The sequence below is a fragment of the Fundulus heteroclitus genome, chromosome 1 (assembly GCF_011125445.2).
Source record: "Fundulus heteroclitus isolate FHET01 chromosome 1, MU-UCD_Fhet_4.1, whole genome shotgun sequence".
NCBI classification, from domain to species: domain Eukaryota; kingdom Metazoa; phylum Chordata; class Actinopteri; order Cyprinodontiformes; family Fundulidae; genus Fundulus; species Fundulus heteroclitus.
This window is the reverse complement of record NC_046361.1, coordinates 36,490,975-36,516,747: the sequence shown is the minus strand read 5'-3', so window position 1 is coordinate 36,516,747 and position 25,773 is coordinate 36,490,975. Positions and strand designations below refer to the sequence as shown.

The following is a 25,773-nucleotide window of genomic DNA, read 5'->3' as shown; positions in this document are numbered from 1 at the left end:
CTCCAGGCCGCAGCGGTCGTCTTTATTCCCCCTCCAGCCGCTGCCTTTTCAGTGTTCATTTCTACCGTTTTGCTTCCCCCCCCCCCTCTGCCACTCGCCTTTGAGATCGGACTTGGGGAAATGAAATGTAGTCATTGAGGAGAAGGTACAAATAGGCAGTGGTTACAAATGGAGTTTGGTCAGTGGTCGGAGATTCCTATTCAGAAGATAGACAGGACTTTGCTCACAAACTGGAGTTTGAAGTTTCAAAGGGGAGAATCATACAAGTGTTACATCAGGTCTCAGCGATCCTTTGACTTTTAGCCCCGGGGCAGGAGTTTGGGTGACTGATTATACGACAGCTGCGTCTGGCCCTTCATATTTCTACAAGGCGACCTGCTGCACTGTGGGAGTATTTCAACGATTCAATATCAGCTGAAACTAAAAAAATATAAAATAAAAATCCCTAAGGCACGTTTTATTCTGCCGCCTCCTGGCATAAACACTGAGCCGCTGTTTTATAGCGATAAACAATAATATAAAATACAAAAGCAAACGATGCAAGGGAAACAGTTTTCATTCCATCGTGTAAAAAGCTTTTACAACATGATCAAAGTCGCCTGCATTAAGCTGAGTTCTCGCTTGAAACATAAACAAATAGTTATGATGAACAACATGGATGGTTTTGTCATGTTATAAAAAAAATAAAAAATACCAAAATAAAGTAATGTGTAATTGTGAAGTGGTAGGACAATGGCGCTCGTACTCATCGTCTTCTGCTTATCTGGGTCCGGGTCACAGGGCAGCAGACTCAGCGTGTTCTGGGGCCCCCTCCTGGTGGCCGTGCAGGGGGCCACCTCACCTGACTCCCCTCGATGTGGAGGAGCAGTGACTCTACTCCGAGCCTCTCCCGCATGGTTGAGCTCCTCACCCCATCTCTCAGGGAGAGCCGAGCCACCATGCGGAGGAAACCCTCTTCTTGTATCCAGGATCTCGTTCTTTTAGTCATGACCAAAATTTCCTGAACACAGGTGAGGGTCGGAAAGCATGCCGTAAATCGAGAGCACAACGGATGGGTGCAGCGTACACATTACTGCGGCTGCTCCACCGATCCGGGCCCATTGTGCACGTACGTGTGAACAAGAGCTCGTGATACTTAAGCTTCTCCACTTGATGCAGGAATGCACCCCTGTCCTGCATGTTTTTGGGTGTCTCCCTGCTGCCACTCATCTGACTTAAATGAAAGGATGATCAAGAGGCTTCTGCAGCGCTTGATGGCATGCAGAGGAGGTAAAGCAATCACTAGAATCAGGTGAGCTGGAACAGAGAGAAATCTGAAACATGCAGGACATGGGTTCCCAGGTTTGGGAACCACTGATGTACAGGACTCTAAAAAAAATGACCAGATAAGACTAAAATGTAACTTTTTGGCCTCAATGCAAACCCTTATTTGTGAAGGATTACTAACATCATAAACACACTTTTCCTATGATTAGAAAAAACATGGTGGTGGCAGCATTATGCTTTGGGGATGCTTTTCTTCAGCAACAGTAAGGAAGCTGGTTAGAGATTTTTGAAAGATGGATGGGACTAAATAGTAGGAGTGTAACAATACACTGATCCACATCGATATATTGATTAAATCAGGCATGTCAAAAGTGTGGCCCGGGGGTAACTTGTGGCCACTTTTTAGGTGGCCCCCTAAATGCATTTCAAGTAAAATGTGGTCCACCAGCACAGGTAGCTGATGCAGATAGAATATTTTAGTTTTTAATTAGGGCAAAATTATTACAGAAAAGTGAAAATCCTAGAATTTAAAAATGTTAACTACAACAAGAAGTATTCATCTGTTAATAAACACACTTTTGACATTATTTGAATTTCACAGTAACATCTATTCATAGACATTTAATTACTCAAATGCAGACTTTGGTGCATTAAAATCTGCTTTGAATTTAATTATTAAAGTTGGCTAAATACAGGAAGAGTTTTCAAAGAACAACTGAGCCAAATGCTGTTCTTATATTGCTAGACGCAAAAGAGTTTATTATTGTTAAAGAATCTCATAAAATCATTCAAAAAAATTTGCAAACTTGACGACCATCTTTTAATACGACAAATGAGCAAAACCCTTTTGTAGAACCTTTTGGATCTACAATTATTTATACATTCATTCCTACAAAAAAAATCTACTGTATTTATTTAACATGATCATATTTTGTAAAGCAGCAAAAACAATTTGCATGATTTTTTTGTTTTAAAACATTTTTGTTAATTTTTTGTCCCTTGAGTTCCTTTGACTTGACAATTTTGGTCTATGTACCGAAAAGTTTGGACACCCCTGCTTTTTTGAAATTATTATTATTGATATTTTTAAATTAAAAGAATGCTATTTGTGATCCAAATGCCTGATACCCATAAGAGGTTAGAAATAAAATGGTCAAATCCTATTTGTGAGTTGATATCAACGTAAACAATAGTGTTAGTTGGGCAGATTATATCATCATATTGATCCCATCAATCAGAAATTATGACAGACTTTGTGATATTAGCAAATATTGTATTGTCACCCAAACACACATCGATATGACACTGGATTGTGCTAAAGCCGGTGATTTACACCCTTACTAAATACAAGTGGAAAAAACCTGTTTGAAATAATATTTAATATTATAATATAATATTAATATTTTCCAGCAAGTTCCAGAAATACAATGGAAGTGTCCAGAGTGGAGGTGTCAAACTCCAGTCCGCGAGTGCCTGCGACTGTTATATGTATCCCTGGCCAACCACCTAAGTCAACTAAACAGGTCATTAGAAGGATTCTGGACAAATGGCCTGCATACTGAGGACCTAATTACCCATTTGATTCAGGTGTGCTGGACTAGGGACGCGTCTAAAAGTTGCAGGACATCAGACCTTGAGGACAGGAGTTTGATTCCTCTGGTCTAGAACAGTTGAGTGTTTTTGTTGAGAAAATAGTTCCGAGAAATAGACCGAGATTGAGTTACTTTAAAAAAGAAACATGTAAATGTTTGGTAGAGACACGTTCCAAAAAGACTTACTGCAGTAACTGCAGCAAACTAATAAAGATATAGTCTATTAGAAACCAACAGAGGTAGACTGAAGACATAGGTGTGCCACACTTTTCAGAAAACCATGTCTCCTCTTCCTTCAATTATACTTCTGTCTGTCTATCCAAAAAAAAAAAGTTCAGAGTCTTAATTCTTTTGCAAGACAATGTTTGTCTCTGTGGATTTCCACATTTATAATCAACTAGAAGATAAAGTTTGTTAACCTGAAATTAAGCCAACCAATTACATTTTGTGTAGCCATAAATTATATAAATAATTGATAGTCTGTTGTAAAGCTGAGCATTTCTTGGTATAAGTAATAAAGTAAGAGTTTTGTTTTGGTTCCTGTTTGATTTTATAAAAAAAAAAAACCTAGTGGACGCTGAAGGATTATTAAGAACTTGTGGAGGATTTGTACCTTCAAAGCAAAAAAAGAGGAATGGTTATTGAGATTAATAGAGCCAGTTTAAGTCACCTACATGGTCTTTTACAGCTTACAGTTTAATTTTTTGTCATCCTTATAAATCAACTGGAGAAAGGTCCTATGAGCTAATGCTAGTTGTAGCAAGCTAGCAAGTAGAGACTGTGATCCTTGCCTTCTTTCTTGGTGGGTCATTATTCGACTTTCACAATATTAAGACTTATTTTAAAAGGACAAAAAAATGTAAGAAAATAAAATAGGAGCTCATTAAAGCTCAATAAATAAAAAGCTAGCAACTTTGAATATGACATATGCTGCCATTTAAAAAAAAAAAAAAAACAAAGATCCTGGCCAGTGCCTTTTATTGATAAAATCATTGAGCTAATTTCAGGTGGACATACTTAAAATGATTTACCTGGTAAATGTTACTGAGCAACATGTCTAACACCAAACTTCACTAAGAGGATAATGGCACGTACCATTTCTACCCAGAAGTCTTCAGTAGTTGGAACACCACCTAAATCTTGAACTGACATCGACCTCCAAATCCAAAATGGTTGGTGCTAAAAGTGGCAATAATAGATAATAAATGAATTATACGCACATTTCCTATCTCATGATTTAAGAGGCAGACTGTACAGCATGGTTTGTGAAAATGTTAGTGTTTGCATGGATAAATGCAGAGAAATCAGCGCGCGTTGTACTTTTTATTAGCATTCATATCGTAGCGCTCCAACTTTGAAAAATTAACTGGAACGACTCCTAAAGTTAGAAAGGTCCAGGTTGGTCTCAATCTCCAAGATCAAAATCAAAATGGCTGCAGAACACACAAAAAAAGGACATTTTAAAGAATAAACTATTTTTTTCCTTCTGCTGGTTTGCATCTCACCTGACTCAATCACACACTGCTCTGCTTTTTCTAACAGAAATATCAAAATGCTGAACACTGTTTTCCTCTTCTTTGGCTGACATTGGTTAAACTGGTCACTCAGCAAAGAAGTAGAAGTCAGATCACATTCTTAATTGTTTAAGGTGCAAGTTTCACGAAAAACCAGTGAATTTTTTTTAATTGTGCTTAACAAGCAATGAGGGTGCCATTAATTGCAATCTGTAAGCAGATTATTTATTGAGGTTTATCCATCCATTCATCCATTTTCCAACACGCTTATCCCTATTGGGGACGTGAAGGAACTCCTATTTTTATTTTATTATTTTCTACTTTTACAATTGAGCTGTTTCATCAGACCTATGAGAACATTTTGTCAGTTTCATAAATCTTGTGTGGCAGCATGTGTACTGAGAACTTTCACTGCTTTCCTTGTGCTGCAGCCATCTTGGATTTTGAGGTCACGGTTAGTGGGATAATGGAGAACCTTTTACTTTTCCAGTGTAAATTCGTCAGTTGTTGCAGATGATTGTTTCTGTCCTTTACCTCAACTATCTTCCATGTAAACTAGAGCATTTTATTAGAAGATCCCACAGGGTTTCTTTCTTATCGCTGTTAAGATCAAAGTGATGCATCCCCAGATCCTAGTTCTTCCAAAGTAAATAAAAAATGGTTTTGATGCTAATTATATAAGTTATCCAGAGAAAACAAGAATGTAAGAAATAAAAACATCAAAGATCCTTTATTGAAAATCTTCCTGCCTTTTCATGACATAAATACTCTTTTTGACATCTCCTTTGCTTTTTATGATAATGCTTTGGAAGCAGTGGTCTGGCATTAAAGGAAAGATTGATTGCGTTTAGGGGATGTCTGGGAAATATGTGTGCAAAAACAAAGTGCTTGTAAGTCTATTAGACTGCAAGAAGTTCTGCAAATGTTTCAAACACTGTATGCATTCTCCAGGTTTTACATGCTTAGTCCAGCCGCTGTGCTGCTGGAATGCAGAGACATGTTGCCACAAAACCTCCAATGCTACGTTCAGATAACACACGGAAGATTTTTTTTTTTTGTTGTTGTTGTATTATCAGACCTATGAGAACAGTTTGTCAGTTTCTGATTAAGAAAGCTGTAACCTTAAAGATTATACTTTATAGTTCACTATATGACTGTTCCTTGAGGACTTTGCCGAACTTTAGGATGGGAGCAGCGATAAAAGCACTTTAATGACTCTGGAGATAAGATTTGCCCTGAGTGACTCAGACATGGCAGCACAGTGATTCTCCCATCTCCTGCAAACCCCCCCACCACCGCCCCACCTCCTGCTCACGCGCTGGCTGCTTTGAAATAATCAGCACACTACTTGAGCAAATATGACAAGTGCAGAAGAGCAACACGGATCGAACGCAGAGCGGTGTTGTAACGGGCGACCTCTGTACACGCAAGCCAAACAACACGCTCCAATCGAGCTGCGACCGATGCACAGTGACCAGGCTGCTAATCATTTTTTTTTTTTTAGATCCTGGGTGTTTCCATTACTGAATGACTTCATGCCCTGCTTTGTCTGTAAATCTCTTTAATCTAAATCTCTGATGGAGCCGTGAAAGAAAAAGGGAGTTTCTATCCCATTCAGCGCCAGATCACATCCATTCTCATCTTGAGTGGATTACTCTAAGGGTGGCGTTGGTCAATATTTAATCAAATCATGTCAGAATCTCCAGTAAGCCTGAAGGAATGTTACTGTATTTGCTTTCAGGCAGAATTTTATGAGTGCCCCAGTGTAATGTAGGTGCGTGTTAAAAAAGTCATCCTATATGGAGTTTACAGCCTCGCAGGTCTGGCTGAACTTGGGATCGTTGACCTGTTGGTGTGTACCGGCACTTTCTCTTCAAACATAAGACTACTGTTTGCTCTGAGACATGCAAGAGGTGGCCACTTTGGAAAACAACCAGATTTATAGTACTGGGTGGAAAAAGTCCCGTGTTAAAACTGTCCTTTATGTTTTCCAGGAAAAAATCCACAGTGTGGCATCATTATTACTTTCTGATTTAATAAAATCACCTTTTTCCTTCACTTTTTCCACCCCTGGTTCAATTACCAGGTAATTTATGCCCTCTTATGTGCAGTAGAGATGGAAAAATGTACACAACCCTGTTAAAATGCCTAATAATTTCACAAATGTTTCCACTTTTAATGTGACATGCAAAATATTTTGATAAAAAACAAATAAATCTATCAGGGAAAAATCTAAAATTAAAAGAAAATGTTATTAATTTGGTTGAATTAGTGCACGGGCCTCTCTTTATCCATTTTGTCTTGGTATTATTTACCAACTCCATTTTGTAAATCAGAGGATGTCTCTTTATGTGGCCCACAGACTTTCTGCCAGTCGGTTGTTGAGGTCAATCTTTTGTTAGACGGATGCTTGGATCCAAAGTGATGCTTCAATACTCTTCAGCTTTCAACAGACTCTGCAGGTTTTTGTTGACGACTGGCGAGTATTTTTGGAACTATGATTAGGTTTCCTCTGATTAAGAGCACAACACGTTTTTGGGAAGTGACCAGGCCTGGATCTTTTCTTAGGCAGAAAAGGTTTCTGTCTTCAGCCCAGGCACTCAGGGAATACAAAAATGTTTTGTAATTGTTTTTACCTTTTACCTGACTGATACTTTGTATATCGGGAAGCGTTCAGGCCATTTAAATCTAGTGTGACTGATAAATGTGAAATCAAGACGACTGGATGCTGAAGAATATTGAAAACGGGTTTTAGGATTTGAACACTTGTGCCGCAAGATTTCTGCAACATTTTAAGGACATATATTTCTCACTGGTTTTTTTTTTTTCAGTTGAACTGTACCTAAAATATGTGATTTTAAGTGTAGAAAACTTTGGAAATAATTATTTTAAGGTTATATCCTAATATCATCACAAAACCCTGTGATTTTAACACGGGTGTATACAGGTTTGGGAGCTATGCAGTAGAGGTTTTGGATATAATTTGGCCCCAGAAATCTGGTCAGTAGGTCCTGCAGCATTCCCCGATACAAAACCTTCAACCATTTGGTTTAATAAACTGAATTTGACCGTACTGTTTTCCCCTGGATCAAAATTAAATGTATGTAAATTGACTTTTAATCTCTCTGAATGAATGCACTGAATTGACTATATATATTTTTTGAACGTAAAATGGATCTCTTTGGTTTTTAAAGTGTCTTGAGAAGGAATTTGTTGTCAACTGCCTCTATACGAATGTATTCATTCATTTCTTTTACTGCAATCTATTTTTAGTCTATATTCCGTTCTGCTAGAATGGATTTTGACTTTTTGTGACTCACACCTCTAAATTTACCTTTAAATAATTACCTTTTGCTATTTGAACAGTAAAGGACAAAATCTAACGTTTGGATTGTTTCTCCATTAGCTTGATATGGACACATTCATTTTGAGAAATGCGACCTAAACGTATCTATTAGGACCAGAATGTGTTCTTTCAAAATCTAAATAAAACTGAATTGTAAATTTGTGAATTTGCTGTAAACAGTCAATGCTGCATGTCTCCCACAGAATCAGCTGTGTTTGCAGCAAGTAATTCAGGGCACTGGGATCAAGCTCAGGAGCGCCTTGTGCTTTCACAAACAATGAATGCTTTTACAAAAAGGCGTCACTTTGCTTCAGCGAGAATTCTTACCCAGTTAATTATTGCAGAATTAACACAGATTTGCCAGATGTGAGTGACGCACAGGAAGTCTGGATGCAGTCTCCTGTGATGGAAGACGTGTTCAGATCCTGTTCTTCAGAAGGTTTTCAATGCGCCTCTGCTTTTGGGCTATTTTTGTTACTTTTATTCTGTGCAAAAACAATTACAACAAATTCCTTAAACTATGAAAAATAAAAAAAAAAATCTGCTTTTGATTGCTGGTTTGAAGCAAATGGGCGTGAGTTTACACACTGACAAAGGAAGAGAGACATGAGAGACAATTGTTGGTAACGCCGTCAATTAGGTAAAAGTTATTAGAACATTTTTAAACAATATAAATTATATAATTAGAAAGATATTTCTAACGGAGAAAACATTTAGGACAGATCCGGTCTTCCCACATGTGGATGTCCCAGCAGGTTCAAGAAATGTGAAAAACTCAAGAGCTTTATCTCAGACTCCACAGCAGGGGTGTACAAACTTTCTGTGACATGGCCCAAAATCATCAAGTCAAATGATTTTTTTTTTTTTTTTTGCTAAAATCAAAAACTATATACTGGGCTTTTTTAATCTGTAACAGTAAACTAATAATGTAATATTTTAATCAAAGAAATAAAGTGTTCAGATTTATTTACTTATTTGCAGGAGACGGATGTGGAAGTCATATAGAGCCAGAACTTTAAAAGGGTTTTGAATGTTTGACATATTATAAGAAAGGCCTCCAGTTTACAAATTCATTTGGGGACTATTGAAAAAAAAATCCCCAGCAATAAATACATGATTTTAGTCACTATTTTTAAAATGCCTGCCGTCTAAATACAGCAAGTGTTTAATAAACTAAACACAGTTTAACAAAGCAACAATAGGTTTAAAAAAAAGCAGATTTAGGTGCATCAAAGTCTGCAATCGTGAAAACGTTTTTGGATAAATGGGGTCCTATTTAGTATAACACTGAAGAGAATGCAAAATAAGGATAAATAAATAAGGATAAAAACTTTGTATTGTGTCTAAAAGTTTCAGAATCAAAAAGATTTGAAGGAGTGGATGAAAAATATCTGCCCTATTTCAATATACAAAGTCTTAATTTGCACCAGTCAACGGCGCTGGAGGGCCAAATTTGGATCATTCTTGAGTTGCCGTCAGGGGCGGCACAAAATCTATCCAGGGGCCGCACCTTTAACACCCCCAGGTATACAAGCTTTAGTAAGCACGATCAATTTTAAAATTAAGGATGGAGCAACCAGAAAAGACTGAAATATCAGGTATATTTGGAAGAGATGAAAGGAGAAAGCTTCTTTTCACATAAAACAAAATCTGCCAAAATTATCATCAAGATGGCTTCTGGGATAATGTTTTGTCAGATTGGACCAGAGTGGAGATGTGTAGCCACAATATACAGCTCCGTGTTTGAAACAAAAGGCGTAATGATTTAGGACATTTTTGGCAGCGACAGGGACTGGTACCTTGCAGACATACAGTAGATGTCAACATAAACTCAACTGTATACCAAGATATTCAGTCGATAGATGTGAGACCATCCATCCTCACAGCTAAAGCTTTGCCAGAACTTAACCATGCAAGTAATAAAGTAAATTTTCTTTAAAGAAGAAAGGCCCACATTTTCCCCACGACCAATGCGAGAGAGTGATAAACTTACATGGGAGATTCAATTCAGTAAAATTTTATTTATATAGTGCCAATTCATGAAACATGTCACCTCAAGACTCTTTCCAAAGTCAAATTCAATCATTACAGATTGGTCTAAAAGTTTCCTCTCTAAGGAAACCCAGCAGGTTGCATCAAGTCTCTCCAAGCAGCATTCACTCCTCCTGAAAGAGCGTAGAGCCACAGTGGACAGTCGTCTGCATTGTTGATGGCTTTGCAGCAATCCCTCATACTGAGCATGCATGAAGCGACAGTGGAGAGGAAAACTCCCCTTTAACAGGGAGGAGAACCTCCAGCAGAACCAGAACCAGGCTCAGTGTGAACGCTCATCTGCCTCCACCCACTGGGGCTTAGAGAAGACAGAGCAGAGACACAGAAAGCACTGAAGCTCACATTGACCCAGGAGTACTTTCTATGTTAGATGGTAATAGAGGATGATCTGCCTCCCCTGGATGATGACACAGCTAACAGAGCAACAGACCAGGTGTACCTTCTATTAAGACAAAAATGATAGAGAACAAAATGTTAAAAACTGAAATGACGACAAGAAATGCAAATTGGAGAATATTAGAACTCAGAGTGAGAGAAATAGATCCTGATGTCCTCCAGCAGCCTAAGCCTATAGCAGCATAACTATAGAGATAGCTCAGGGTAACATGAGCTACTCTGACTAGAAGCTTTGTCAAAAAGGAAAGTTTTAACTTCTTGCTGCTAAATGTCGTTCTAAAGGATGTTGAATCAATAGGAGTCTGCTTGGTTTTCCCACAGCTTCTCCATAATGGCTTCATTTTAGTTACATAAATAACCCCTCCATTGTCTGAAGCTGTTTGTCCTTGTGGGGTCAAACCCAGAATCTTCTTGCTTCAAGGCTACAACTTTTGGAACCATGTCCTCGAAACAGAAGAGCCCAAGTTGATGTGTTGGGCCAAAATGGGCAGTGTGATGTCCGGAGAAAGGCAACCAAAGAACATAAACTTAAAAACCTGATACCCGTTTTCAAGCTCGCTGGTGGTTTGGCCTCGCTGTGGTGAACATTCTGAGGTTCTGGGCACCGTAACTCGGCTTTTAAATTGCAGAAACCAATGTCAAATTACTTTTTTGAGCAATTACTCAAATTGCTTTATTTGTTTTTTTACATGCATCTTTAACACGTTGTCTTCATATCTGTTCAAGTGACGATTACAGCATGTTTGCATCACCGGAGGTTAAGTTTACATAAAATCTTATAAATTGGTAACGAACAGATTATTTATTTATGACACCCTAACATGTAAGACCTTAGACCTGAGACCTAAAGGGAAACATGATTTCTGTTCGCCATGAAATCAGACAACTTCCTGCATCTTACGGTTGTGCGTGAGATGCGAGCATGAAGCGGGGTACGAGCTTTAAAATGAAAGCGCTGGAGCAACCGTTGGCCTGATGTAACTCTCAGGAAGGCTCTGTTTATCCCAGTTCTGACAGAAAACGATGCAGAGGTGGCTGATATTGAAGTCGTGCTATCTCTGCTAAAAAAAAAAAAAAAAACAACCCTGTGATTCACCTCTGAAGAGACTAGTTAACCATCAACCATGGGACACTCCACCTCTCCAGTGGTTAGTGGGACAGGAGGACGCAGGAGGAGGAGGCGAGCTCTGCTTTCAGTCGTTGCTCTGCGTTCTGACACCACCGGGTCCTCATCACGCAAAGTCAGGCCCAAGACCTGTTCTGTTACTAGGCGGGGCTAGGCCCAGAGACACCGAGGAAGGGGGCATTATTAGAGGTGTGTGGGGGTGTGAGAAAAGAAAGAAAGGAGGAGGAGGAGGAGGGGGGCATCAGCTTCTTGGACAAGTCTTCCTGCCCCACTGTCAGGTAGCTGAGAATTTGTTTGCCCAAACCACTGGTAGACATGGACATGGCAGACTACAGCGAGGCTCTGGACCCAGCCTACACCACGCTGGAGTTCGAAAACATGCAAGTCCTCCCCTTGGGTGCAGGTGAGTCTCATATATGCAGCTCTGGCATTGAACTTTGAAACTTTTACTGATTTAAAACGGGTGATAATACGGGGTCATTTGTCCATCTGCCCCCTTTGCTCGCAGAGGGATGACCCTGTTGCAGCGGAGCTCTTTTATCACCCCGGGGTCTAATAGTAAAACATTAAGAGCTTTGGTTTTATGAGATTGCCGTATTCCCAAAGCTCACGGGGTCAGGATCCGCAAGAGGCGCTGACCTGTTTCAGCTTGCACCGTGACGTGGCGTCGCCCTCGTTACGTTGGATTGATATCCACTCTGAGATGAAGCAGTAGCCGGAGTATCGTGATCGCCCTTCTCTTGTTACAAACCGTCTGTTCCCACAGTGTTTGAATTGAAGGAAAAAGGGATGAAGTTCTCCAATACCTTCTTAAAGTGACACCAGCCTGTTTGCATAGGCACTCTCCCATGACAACATGGCCGGGATCCTGATTCTAAAATTCCCAAAGAGAGTTAAAGACAAGAAAGGGAAACCTACAGGGCAAATTTTTCATCACTTTATAAAAAAAAAATAAAAAAAAAAAATGTACGAGTTCCCCTCTGCGGGACAGTCTTAATGTTTTTATCCGTCCCAAAGACTTCAGCAGAATGTGACTCGACATGACCCCTGATTGATTGATTTCGCCTCATGACTGTGACTTTAGCTGAGGAGAAAACTGTCTCCAGTGATTATCTTTTCAGAGGTAATCAAAGCAACATCAATTATCTTCTGTTGACTCTACCTGAATCACTCAGGAAGGTAAAAGACTCCCAGGCGCTCTGGATGGTGGCTTTTGATTAGAAACAGTGGAGCTGTCGGGATTTCGTCTGGCCGTTCACACCTTTTAAGCTCATTGCCGAAAACCGGTGATCAAACATATTTTCCACAGGCTTGCTGTCTTTTTCCCCCCTCTCTTTCCTCCAGTTTCAGGTCACCTCGTCACCAAAACTAATGACATAAAAGCTAACCAACCTGATGAGATGTTTTCTCTCCCTCCCTTCTGTCTCTCCTTCCTTCGTGTTAGACTCCTCACCGGCTGAAAGCGCCAACATGAACGCCACAGGCCACCTGGCAGCAGGCAGCTTGTGCGCCATATGCGGTGACCGAGCCACGGGGAAGCACTACGGGGCCTCGAGCTGCGACGGCTGCAAGGGCTTCTTCAGGCGCAGCGTGCGCAAGAACCACATGTACTCTTGCAGGTGAGGACAAAAAGTGGGAACCCTAAACCCCAAATGTGAGGAGCTTTACTGTTGCTTCAAAGGTGTGGCGTATAAAGCCGTCATTATCAGTGTTTCGATGTCAGAATCACAAACTTGGGTTACTGCTGCCGTTTCTTCTCCAAAGAGCCCAGACACACGTCTTCTATCTGTTGTTTCAGGTTTAATAGACAGTGCATTGTGGACAAAGACAAGAGAAACCAATGCAGATACTGCAGACTGAAGAAATGCTTCAGAGCTGGCATGAAGAAGGAAGGTATGATCCTAACCCTCTAAACATCCCAACATCTCTTGTTGGGATGAAACAGAAACAAACCAAAAGCCTAAATTTCCATCCCCATCAGCAAATCAGTGCTACGGAGCAAGCTGTCTCCACAGCATTGATCCGACTCGTCTCTAGGTGTTGCAATACCCAAGAGAGTACGGCTTTGTTAATGTTCACTCCGCAGAGCAGTGAAGTCTCTGGCAGGCTTATGCTGAGCAAACATTTCCAAGCAATAATGGCCATATACTGATAAACATAATAACCTCTGAAGACTCATTTTTCTTCGCAGTGTCTCCGGATTCGGCCTTAGAAAAAGTCGATACCTGTAGGGTTTTCCTCCGGCTTTATCTCAACCTGAGCGCATAAAAGCTGCTTCAAACAGACTCTCTTTGAAACAAAACAGATTCATCAGAGCCAAACCAGTTCCAGGTCTTTGTTTAACTTGTTATTCGTTGCAGGACAACAATGCATTTTTCTTTCATTATCAGTCAGGATTTCAGAAATGCCCTCATCAGGGCGTGAAATAATATTCTGATGACTGTAGACCAGAGAATTTACAGTCCTGGTTTTAGTGGATGTTACTCCTAGCTTGGATGCTATGGACAACGTCCTTTTAATTAAATAGTAAATGCAGTGAATTGATCAAGCGATTTTCTAGTCATACTGACAACTCAAGGCACTTGTATGTCGTGCCACATTCACCCAGTCACGGCCACAAATGCACACACATTCATCCACCGATACACAGACCACCACACTGTGGCAGGAGGAATCTGGATTCGAACCAACGACTTTAAAATTTCAATAAAACAGCTTGACATGCTGAGTCACAGTAACCTTTATGACATGGGGAAACTCTGTTGCACCTTTCTAACAGAAACTTCAGTGTTCATGTCAACCAGATCATGTAATTCTGCTAGCCTTTCATTCGGAGTCACACAGGGCTCTGATTTAGGACACATCCGGTTTCGGCTGCACATACGTCCACTTGGTCACATTATTAACGTCTTTCACCACCAATATACAGATGACAGCCAGCTGTATTCGTTCGTTAGGAACTCCATGTTACACAAATTATCAAAACTACTGCATTGTTTGCCACATGGGACCTTCAACCCCTTTAGATCCATCTGTCCAGTCAGATGTAAGGAAACATAGGCGTCCTGTTTGATCGATTCATCAATCAGCAACGGTTTCTTTCATGTGTTTGGTGTAAAAACGTGAATTAGAAACAATCGTCCGCACTTAGATTTCTTCTTGCTAAGATCAATCTTAACAAAAAGCTCCTTGTTCATTTCCAGAGAGTCCAAAGCTCTGCGGTGAGACACCTAACTAGAACCAATAGAAGGAGGCACATGGCTCCTGTATTAATGATGCTAGCTCATCTCTAGTTACTGTCATTTATAGGAGAGTTCATAAGGCTACAACAACCACTGACCTACAACAAAGGCCCATCTCATGTTTGCCAAACACATCTTTTAGACTTTTAGGAAAATACGTCGCTAGAAGCAATGGTGGTGGTAGTGTGATGAATTTTAAGTTCATGAATTCTGCTCTCTGTCAGAAAATCCTGAAGGAGGAATTTTCCAGGCATCAGTTTGTGGTCATAAACTCAAGAGCAATTGGATCAAACAATTATCTAAATCACAAGTTCCCAATGTGAATGGCTGAAAATAACAACAAAATATAAGGTTTTTGGAGTGACATAGTCAAAGCATGGACTTCAATTCAATTTTATTTTATTGCCAATTAACAGCATGTCATCTCAAGGCTCTTTACAAAGTCAAATTCAATCAGATCCTCCAGGTTGGTGAGAAAGTTTCCTCTCTAAGGAAATCCAGCAGGTTGCATCAAGTCTCTCCAAGCAGCATTCACTCCTCCTGAAAGAGCGTAGAGCCACAGTGGACAGTCGTCTGCATTTCCAGATGAGACGCTGTTAAATGACCTAAAATCCCTCAGTTTCGCTGAATCAATACAATTCTCCCCAGTAGAGAGGACCAAAACCTACATTAAGATTAATTTCATTAAACACTACTAGGCAGTTGCTGTTACCAAGGCTGGAGCAACCAAAGATGAAGTTTAGAGGACAATAACTATTTTGCTGAGACCAGGCTGGTTTGGATAGCATTCACTCAAACAAAAGGGTGTCTATTTCTTCACGCTGCTGTAACTTACCTTCACTTTTGCAGCTGCCTGCTTACAGCCATGTGGATCTGTGTTTTTTTTTTCTTAAAGCTGTACAGAACGAGAGAGACAGAATCAGCACCAGGAGGTCCAGCTATGAAGACAGCAGCTTGCCATCCATCAACGCACTCATTCAGGCAGATGTTCTATCAAGACAGGTAACCCCTAGCATGAACCCAACACCTGACCGCCGCTGAACATTGAGTGACATCGCTGTCGGACGCGTTCACACCCGCGTCTCTCTGCGCAGATCACGTCGCCCGCGCCCATACTGAACGGCGACATTAGGACCAAAAAGATCGCCACCATCACAGACGTCTGTGAGTCCATGAAACAGCAGCTGCTGGTGCTGGTGGAGTGGGCCAAGTACATCCCAGCATTCTGCGACCTGCCCCTGGACGACCAGGTGAGGCCCGTACGCAGACGGAGTGTACATAGTGGTAGAGCCAGTCTGGTCACTCATCAACCAGTTAACTCACGGCTATGACACGGGCTGCAGGAGAGACGTTTCTATTGGCTTGCAATCCGTCCTTCCTCCATAAAAATCCCGATTGGTGGGAAAAAAAGGAGTGTAAGACAAACCGATCTCTAAGAAAACAAGGCTCCTCTCAACAAAACTCTTCAACTTTTCAACCAGAATGGTTAATGTGTTTTAATCCCCGGTTAGAATATGATGAGCTTGGTTTTTAAAGTTATAGCCCTCCTCCAAAACGTGCGCAATCATTAACAGTGTGACCACCGGGCCTTAGTAATTGATTTGCTGATGCTGGTGGAGTGTTTTTTTCTGTTTTTGCTGCACTCACGTGAGAAACCTTCAGGAAAATACACAATCCTAAAACATCCAACAACAAAAAAAACTAAATAAAAAAGCAACAACTTATAATCGATCTGTACCTGGAATAGTTGATTTGACTGAACTTTGTTCCAGGTGGCGCTGCTGCGAGCTCATGCAGGAGAGCATCTCTTGCTTGGTGCAGCCAAGAGGTCCATGCTTTACAAAGACATCCTCTTATTAGGTAAAACTGGCACAAAGCGTAGTTTTTTTTTTTCAGCCCCATCTTCAGCAAGTTCTGGAATTTAATGCAAATGTGCTCATTTTGCAGGTAATGATCACATTATCCCCAGAAACTGTCCGGAGTTGGAGGTGGGCCGGGTAGCAGTAAGGATCCTGGATGAGCTGGTGCTTCCTTTTCAAGAGCTCCAGATAGATGACAATGAATATGCCTGCTTGAAGGCTATTGTTTTCTTTGACCCAGGTATTTTGGGATTTTCAAAGTCTTCACGCCTCAAATTAAAATAAGCATGCATGTACCAAGTGTCTAACCGCATAGAGATACAGCTTGGAGCCAAAATGCGTGTCTTTCTTTGTCCTCAGATGCAAAAGGCCTAAGTGACCCGGGTAAGATCAAGCGAATGCGATACCAGGTCCAGGTCAGCCTGGAGGACTACATCAACGACAGGCAGTACGACTCTCGGGGCCGCTTCGGGGAGCTCCTCCTGCTGCTGCCGACGCTACAGAGCATCACCTGGCAGATGATTGAGCAGATCCAGTTTGTCAAACTCTTTGGCATGGCAAAGATTGACAACCTGCTGCAGGAAATGCTCCTAGGAGGTGAGCTCTTTAGAGATCGTTTGACTTAAGAAAAAATGCAATTATCTCTAACTTTTGAACCAAAGGTTTTTACTGTTAGCTGGAAGTTGTTCTTTTTATTCCATGAATTTGTTGTTAACACTGTTATTTTTTTCCTAAAGGTTCAGCTAATGAAGCCCCACATGCACCACACTCTCTGCACCCTCACCTGGTTCAAGAGCACCTCAGTAGCAACGTTATAGTGACCAGCAACATGGCAACGCCGATTCACAATGGTCAAATCTGTGAGTTGAAGGAAATAATATTACAATTTCCGTAACTTTCACTGTGCCTTCTTGAAGGACGTGCTTTTCTGGACCTCTTTCACATTTTAGCACTTTACCGCCACAAGCTTTAATGGATTGTTTTGCAATTTTAAGTGACACACTTCCCAATGCATGATAATGAAGTGGAAGGAAGAGGATGTAAGGTACTTTACTTTCGTTTAATAAAAATCCGAAAAGTTTGGGGTACATTTGCATTTAACCTCCTTTTCTTTGATGGCAACAAATGAAATCCAGTTGCCCCTAGTTATTCTACCTCGCCAGAGCCATCTCTGAACTTAACATCCACATAGGAATCCACATACAATGGTGACACCATCATGGTTTAGGGATGCTTATCTTTAGCAGGACAAGGGAAGCCGGTCAGAATTAATGAGAAAAGTGGCAAAAAATATCAACGGTTAGATTTGTAAAGGTGGTGGAGACATACTTTGAAGAGCTTGGAGCTGTTGTTTGCAGCAAAAGGTGACACTACATAAAAACACTTTTTACAAAACCATGTATCCTTTTCATCCCACTTCACAATCATGCAAAACTTACTGCACACAAAATCCCAATCAAATACATTGAAGTGTGCAGTTGCAATGAAGCTCAAGGTGCATGAATACTCTTTCAATGCCCTGAAACAAGCATTTGGCGCTTTTTATGGGAATTTGTTTGACTATGCAAGTTTTGCAGTGGTAACATTAAAATTTAGACACACAATCCATTTTTCCTCACTCAGCTTCATGTGAGCTGATGTCGTGAGTAAACAGGCTTGGCAAAAAAAAAAAAATCCTTTAAATTCTCCGCAGCAACTAATCTGGCTCATTTTGTCCAAGCAACCTCCTGTTATTCTCTCTTAGCATGTTTAATGCCCTGAGAAATTTCACCCGTTCCCTGTGTGAAAACTGACCGCATTTCCCAACCGTTCACACATACCGCGTGTCTGCCTCTGACCTTTTTCTTTTGCATTCTACTTTTCAGCCACTCCTGAAACCCCGATCCCGTCTCCACCCACCGCCTCTGGATCAGAACACTACAAAATGCCTCAGGGCGTCATAGCCACGGTGCCCAAGCAGCCGACCTCCATCCCTCAGCCAACCATCACCAAGCAAGAGGCCATTTAACAAAAGCTTCAATCCCAATTCTTTATGCTTTTTATATTGTGAAAACTTTATACAAAGTCAGGATTGACGCTGGCGACTTCAAAGTAGCTAAATATGTATAATGTAATTACAAGCTCTTTACAGATAGCCTTCAGGGACATATTTGTACATAAAATGCAGCTGCGGTTGAGCTCCAAGGCTCGGCATGAGTCCGATTAAAACACATGCGATGTAATTTGCCAGACACTTACAGTGCTGTAAATAAACCGTCATTATCAGGTAACATGCGCATGTGCAGCGAGGCTCATGTTAGACGCAGCGACGTGATCATGTGAGTATTTTATGAATGTTACAACAAGCCTTACGATTTCATACATTTAATGTAGCACGGTTCTATGTTTATTGGTGATAAATATGAGCTTAGAAGCTAAAGGAAAGCCCTTGAAAGAGTTCAGCTTTTTAGGTTTGTTTGAAAATATTTTTTTTTTTATTTATGCAATGCGCCGTGCATATTCATATGAGAGAAATCTAAAGAGAGAATTTTGTAAATTTACACCCAAAACGACCAAGCGTTTGGCACACACAGTTTCCCAATGATGTGATGTGTTAGTTTTACAAAAAACAAAAAAAATAAAAATATATATATTCTATTTTTTGTTTAGTTCTTGTCATGGTTTGACTGATAAAATGTGCCTTGGAACCTGTACTGCCTTACAAACCAGGAAAGGTTTACCTTACAATGTGAAAATGACTGAATAAATCTTATCGTCTATTTTTACATCGCATTCTCCGCTGATTATTTTTATTTGCTGAGGTCATAAAATCATATTGGGGGGGGGGGTGATTTGTCCAACGTGGCAGTCTTGCTAAGTCACTGATAAACTGATAAAGTGTCGTAAAATCATTACAGATAGCATTCAAAGCAACTTCAAATATAAATGTGCGCATTACCACTGGAAATAATAAAGTAGCTGACCTGCTGGAGACATGTTCTGATTTTATATCTTTAAGTCTCAAGACACTGTAAAGCTATAAAAACTAGAGTAAACATTTTCTTTATCATTTATTTTGCTGTAGACAGCATGCAATCACGTTATTTTCAAATGTTTGTCCTAAAAGCTAACACACTGTAGTACAATTCAAGAGTTTTATCAGGACACACTGAAAATGATCGAATCTGTTGCTCCTAGATTTTATTTCAAACCAACCTCAAATGTAACTTCATTAATTGGTCTTGATCAGAAGGGAATACCTACACGCTGATAAAGAGAGACAGGACGGCATCAGCAGTGACGTCAGCAAAGAAAACGTGGCTGCTCATTGATATGGGGAAGGTTTATACGGTTTTATAGTCCATGGTTGCAAAGTGAGAAAGATTATTTACCAGGAAAAACTTTTAGAACATTAAATATCACAGTTCATGACTCGATAATCAGAAAAGTCTGAACAAGAACAAACTGACTGCCATTAGAAAGTGTCCACTGTTCAAAAACAGCATGGCAGCACGATTTGGGTTTGCAAAGGTGCATCTGCCCAAACCACAAGACTTTGGACAAAAGTGATCAAAGTAGAGATGTTTAACCGTAATGCACAGCATGACAAAGATCAAACAGAAGGAGCTCTCCAAGCAAAGTGATTAAATTCATATAATTATTTTTCTATATGTGCACAATTAAATCATTCCTTGTTGACTTGCTGCAATGCTGTAGTTAATAATGTAAAGTGCTCACAAACTAAACCAGTGACAGTGCCTGATTTATGCTATGCTAAAATGAGACCAGAATCATCTACAAATTTGTTATATATTAAAACAAAATTAAGAGAGGGCAATAAACTCAGTTCAATCTGAAAAAAAAGGTAACCCCAGAGCATGATGCTGCCACCTGCATGTTGAACTCTGTGTATGCTGTTGTTTTGGTTGTGTTCAGTGTTGGGTGGTGCTAAACGTGTTAATTGGAACTGTTCCTTCAAAATATTCTCCCACAAGGTTTTGGGAGATTTTAGCCAGCATGGGATGCTTTCTTTTCAGGAAAATATGTTCATTCATCCATATGGAGAATAAGGAAGACTGCTGTGACATGAGCAAGTAAGAGAGTAAAGCTTTAGTTGTAGCAGGCTTCTTACATAAAATAGGTTTACCTGGCAGCCAGTGATGGTGCATTAGAACTGAGGTGAAGTTAGTATGGATTGAGGTCTACATTAAGTTTGCTGCTGTATGCTGGAACATTTGTAGGACATTTGCTGGACCATCAGGCAGGGAAGGCAAATGCTAAGAAATCAATGGCCTCCAGGAGGCGCCACACAATCTGGGGGAAAGTTCACCTTCAATATAATCATGTCGAAACTAGTTATGACTATTAAGTCATAAAGTTGAAATGCTAACATAGAGTCAAATGCAAAGCAATGGCCAATTAACATTACTACAGCGTAGTAGTCATAAATGACTTTGCTGAGTGAAACTAAAGACTGGTTCATGCTTGACCTACATACATTACATGTGGGAATAAGATGTGCAGACACAACATCTGCAGCATTTATGCTCTGTGCAGCCTTTCCTCCGTGGTAGCAATGACGGTTTGACATTACTGGGCAAGAACCCCCCCCCCCGAGCCCACCATCCCCTCAACACCCCGAACACCCGCGACATGTGCAAGACAACAAAAAAACACTACTGTTTATGAAAGTTTACTAAACAAGCAGCTTATCGTACATTTCAAAGCAAATATTAACTTATAGCTATACCTTCAAATACAAGCTAGGCCTGAAATTAATCAACCTAATCAGTCTGTTAGCTAGAAGATGTCAAAAAGCCTTAATTTGGACTGCATTCCTTTCAGGATTTATATGATTCAATGCAAACACCTATTAGCAATCTGGTCCTGCACCTGTACCTGGCACTCCCTCCTCCTCCTCCTCCTCCTCCTCCTCCTCCTCCTCCTCCTCCTCCTCCTCCTCCTCCTCCTCCTCCTCCTATGACTGGCATTATTCTGTGCCTCTTTGAATACAGACTCTCTCCTGTAAGGTCTTTCTTTTCCTGGTCAGCCAGTATGGATTGACATTCAGTTTAATTAATAAAGCAAAGTAATTATTTAAACACATATAGTGTAACCTTTAATGTTCGGTGTGCCCTGAACACATCCTACTCATAATATCTGCTAAGTCTTTATGGGATGGTACTGTGTAGGGAGTGTTTGCTACCCTGTGGACCTGCTGCTCCATCCATTACTGGCCTGGCTGACCGGTTGGGAATCCTCCCGCGCATTAGTGTAACTGACTTAAACCACTGCTCAAAGTTGGTACTTCTGGAAAAGTGGCATTAATTCTGTTAGCTCCTTCATTTGTACTGTAGAGTGGATCCCCTGCAGCCCTGTTGCCAGGTCCATTTGAGAAACCCAGAGGTGAACCTCCCTAGGGCCTTTCCTCGTCTTATTCAATTCAGTTTTATCTATATGGCAGCAATTCATGAAACATGTCATCTCAAGGCTCTTTACAAAGTCAAATTCAGTCAAATCCTCCAGATTGGTCTAAAAGTTTCCTCTCTAAGGAAACCCAGCAGGTTTCATCAAGTCTCAACAAGCAGCATTCACTTCTCCTGAAAGAGCGTAGAGCCACAGTGGACAGTCGTCTGCATTGTTGATGGCTTTGCAGCAATCCCTCATACTGAGCATGCGTGAAGCGACAGTGGAGAGGAAAACTCCCCTTTAACAGGGAGGAGAACCTCCAGCAGAACCAGAACCAGGCTCAGTGTGAACGCTCATCTGCCTCGACCCACTGGGGCTTAGAGAAGACACAGAAAGCACAGAAGCTCACATTGACCCAGGAGTACTTTCTATGTTAGATGGTAATAGTGGATGATCTGCCTCCCCTGATGATGTCACAGCTAACAGAACAACAGACCAGGTGAACCTTCTATGAAGAAAAAAAAATGACAGAGAACAAAAAGTTAAAAGTCGAAATAACAACAAACAATGCAAATTGGAGAACAGTAGGAGAACTCAGCAGAGTGAGAGAAATAGACCCGATGTCCTCCAGCAGCCTAAGCCTATAGCAGTATAACTATAGAGATAGCTCAGGGTAACATGAGCCTACAGCCAGTCAGCCTCTGTGCAGTGCAGGGCTGCAGCCTCTTCTCACAGCAAGCAGGACGCCTGCAGCTGCAAGGGTCGCCAATTTCCTCACACAGTTATATGATAGATAATGTAAAACCGCTTTTGGGGCGCAAATTATTTTTCATAAATTTTTTTTACTGCTTGCGCCGCACCCTATGTGTCATTGAAAAGTGCTGCCCCGGGCGGCCGGTGCCAAAATCCACTACTGCTCTAGAGGGCAGCGTTGTGCTCCTACACCAAGCCTACCATACCCCACTACACGTAAACAAGAAAACGCGGTTGTTTCCATCATTTTAAAGCCCCTTCCCTTCTTCAAGGAGTGACAGCAATTTCTGTCCAGGAATTTTTAACAATTTGTTGATCACGGTAATCTTTATGGGCTGAGTCATCCATCCGAATACCCTTAAAGAGCAAGGACCCTTCAATCAGTGGAAGTGTGTCAGCGGTCGCTATGATAAGTGCTGTCCAAATAGTCCATTCATTAAGGAAGGAAGTAGGAAAAGAAGCCTGTATGCTTCCAGCCACAGCTAACTTTGGCTAAGAAACCCACAACGTCCCTTACCGGCACTAAGAAGCCTTAAGGTATCCCACAATACTTTGCCAGACATGACGTATCAGCACAGCCCCCTCACAGAAATCAGCGAAAATGTCCGCAGAGAAGAGATCGTGTACTTTGTAGTTCATTCTTGGGAGGCTGTAGGCCCGGATTTTACAAGAATCATCCAAGTGTGTTTCTGCCACATAATAACGTTGGAGTCAAAGCCCCACTAAGTAACATTTTTACCCTAATATATCCTCTTCTAAATCCCTGTGATGGTAATCTAAGTGTTAATGGTTGAGGGGTCTGCAATCTCCCCCTGGTGTCTCTATCCGGAAAACCTAATTTGTAACTTTCTGTGCGCCGACCCCGAGGTGGTCTTGCAGTTGTGTTCTTGTCTTGCGATAAGACGAAAATCTTTACGGCAGCCCAATGTAAGGCCATTGGCATCAATAACAGTGTTACCAAGTCTGCTTATTATAAGCTACGTCTGGCTTGTTATAGTTTATTTTTGAGTCTCTTGTAAATTTCGTGAGCCGCAAGTTGTGGTTTATTGAGCTTGTTTTTGACCATGAAGTTGCTTATTTGGGCCACAAAATAAGCAACTATGAACAAAAGCTATAAATAGACCCAAGCTCCTTTCCTATTCACAATAGAGTTCTTACTGTTGACCCCATGAAAGGTTACGGATCAGGAGCTAGGAGCTATTATTAAGGGTATTTGGATGGAGCCAGTGTTTACGAACCTCTGCCAGAAGAACATCTTGCTCATCCGCCATATTTCCGCACGTGTCTGTCCATGTAGTTAGGAATTTTCCTAGGTGCTTGGAGCAGATACTCCACACCTGCGAGGAGGATGCGCCAAGAATAAACCAGGCTTAAATAGTGGCATAGATCATCACGCTGATGGACGCAGTTATGAAAAGCACCACAAAATGTTTGTAAAATGTGTTTTTGTACATAGTTTTGTATATAATTGTATAAAGGCATGTTTTTGTTTGTAGTTATTTTATTTCTGTTTTGTATATAGTGTAATTGCAGCTAAAGTATAGTGTCATTTTATGCAAATTGTGTAGTTATTCAAATTTGATTAATGTGAATAATTTGGGAGGGGCCATATGAAATCTCCTCCAGGGCTCCACATTGGGTTGGGCCGGCTCTGGGTTTGTTGGATCATTGCTTAGACAGGAGAAAGAGAGCTGCAGTTGTCTACACGAGACAAAACAAATGTAAAAAATATTGTTTCCAGGTGACTAAATTAATGGAGGGTATTTTGTTTGATGTGAAAAGTTTTCTTGAGAAATAGTCACTAAAAATACTGAGACCGCCTATTCTGACGTTCCAGAGACGTCATGTCGGATGCAATGTGATGTCATTTTAAACCACAGGAGTTTATTTTTAGAAAATTGCTTTTAGTATCAGCTAATATGATGAAAACCATCTTGATTAAATTAAATGTGCTTAACGGGTTGTGCTATAATAAGATGGATATATCTACAAAACATTGACTTTTAAAACTAGAAAACCTGTTCCAAACGACACCTGGTATGACAGGCAGCTCTACTTGGAAAGAGTGATGCATATAAAATTTGCATGCAGCAAAGAATTCAAAGAGGAAGCTATTTAGGTTGTTTTCCTTCACTCCATAATCCAGCTGAGCCTCTGAGGAGAAGGTCTGAGCGGACTTCTTTCTGGAAGACAAAATGAATAGCAGCAGCTGTATTCCACCGGAAAAGAACTTATTTGAGAATACAGTACTGCCTATTCTTTACATCTTGTTTTTTCCTGTCGGAGTGGTGCTGAATGTGTGGGGAATGAAGTCTTTGCTTCGTAAATGGAAGAAACTTCGGGGCATCGATATCCTGGTCATTAACCTCGGAGTAGCAGACATGTTGTATCTGCTCACTCTCCCCTTTCTGATGGATTACTATCTCAAAGAAAATATCTGGAACTTTGGAGAAGCCTTCTGCAAGATAACAAGATTTTGCTTCAAAGTGAATTTATACTGCAGCATCGGATTCCTCACGTGTATAAGCGTCTACAGGTACCTGGCCATCGTTTATCCATTTGAAGCACTGAGGACATTAACAGTGACTAACTCTGCAGTAATCTCAGCCATGGTATGGATTCTGGTGAGTGCTCAGAGTGTTCCAGACATGTTCTTCCCCAAACATCCAGAGAACAAGACTAACCAATGTTATGATACAACTGATTGGGATGAGGTTAAAGATTACCTCCCCTACAGCCTCAGCGTGACATTCATTGGATTCTGCATCCCTTCTGGCATCATCGTTGGCTGCTACGGACATGTGACTCTTGTTGTCTGCCGCTCAAACACTATAACAAAGGATGTGAAACAGCGAATCCTAAAGCTGTTGGTTTTTTTGATTATTTATTTCTCGTTTTGTTTCGCTCCCTATCATGTCTTCAGGAACCTCAACCTTTATTCCAGAGTCCTGATCTTAGAGGATAAATGCCCCCCATGGAATTCTGGAGTCTTCATTGCACATCAGGCAAGTCGTGGTCTTGTGAGCCTGAACAGCGTTCTCAACCCGCTGGTTTACTTTCATGTAAATGAGGATATGGGTGAACAATTCAGGCAGCTGCTGCTCAGATTTCGACGGATGTCCAGTCATTTGTTTCAGTCAAAATCCAGCTCTGTACCACAGACTAAAGGTACGTTCCCACCGAACACGAGCAACGGAGTGAACAATGGAGCGACTGATTCACACGTTACCCCTATGTAA

At 40.9% G+C, this 25,773-nt stretch overlaps 2 protein-coding genes across 4 annotated transcripts in view; both read left to right on the top strand.

The window, feature by feature from the left end:
- hnf4a (hepatocyte nuclear factor 4, alpha) overlaps positions 1-19,158 on the top strand; it is a 36,979-nt gene extending 17,821 nt beyond the window's left edge. For 2 of the 3 annotated variants that reach the window (XM_036142049.1, XM_036142058.1), the window contains exons 2-10: positions 12,737-12,911; positions 13,091-13,185; positions 15,430-15,536; positions 15,629-15,784; positions 16,307-16,394; positions 16,482-16,634; positions 16,754-16,990; positions 17,131-17,253; positions 18,259-19,158. In XM_036142049.1, coding sequence (XP_035997942.1) covers positions 12,737-12,911; positions 13,091-13,185; positions 15,430-15,536; positions 15,629-15,784; positions 16,307-16,394; positions 16,482-16,634; positions 16,754-16,990; positions 17,131-17,253; positions 18,259-18,401 — 1,277 coding nt within the window. In that variant the 3' untranslated portion in view covers positions 18,402-19,158. Of the gene's footprint in view, positions 1-11,340; positions 11,696-12,736; positions 12,912-13,090; positions 13,186-15,429; positions 15,537-15,628; positions 15,785-16,306; positions 16,395-16,481; positions 16,635-16,753; positions 16,991-17,130; positions 17,254-18,258 lie in introns of those variants that run through there. The other variant, XM_012853773.3, reaches the window with a different exon arrangement.
- A 5,565-nt stretch (positions 19,159-24,723) lies between these two features.
- Positions 24,724-25,773, top strand: LOC105918642 (P2Y purinoceptor 1). Its single transcript, XM_012853766.2, has one exon. It carries the CDS (start codon positions 24,730-24,732, stop codon positions 25,771-25,773), a length of 1,044 nt encoding a protein of 347 aa, XP_012709220.2. The 5' UTR covers positions 24,724-24,729.

What these genes read in the sequence shown, in the direction of transcription:
- LOC105918642 (XM_012853766.2), top strand. Translation starts at nt 24,730, where the DNA reads ATGAATAGCAGCAGCTGTATTCCACCGGAAAAGAACTTATTTGAGAAT.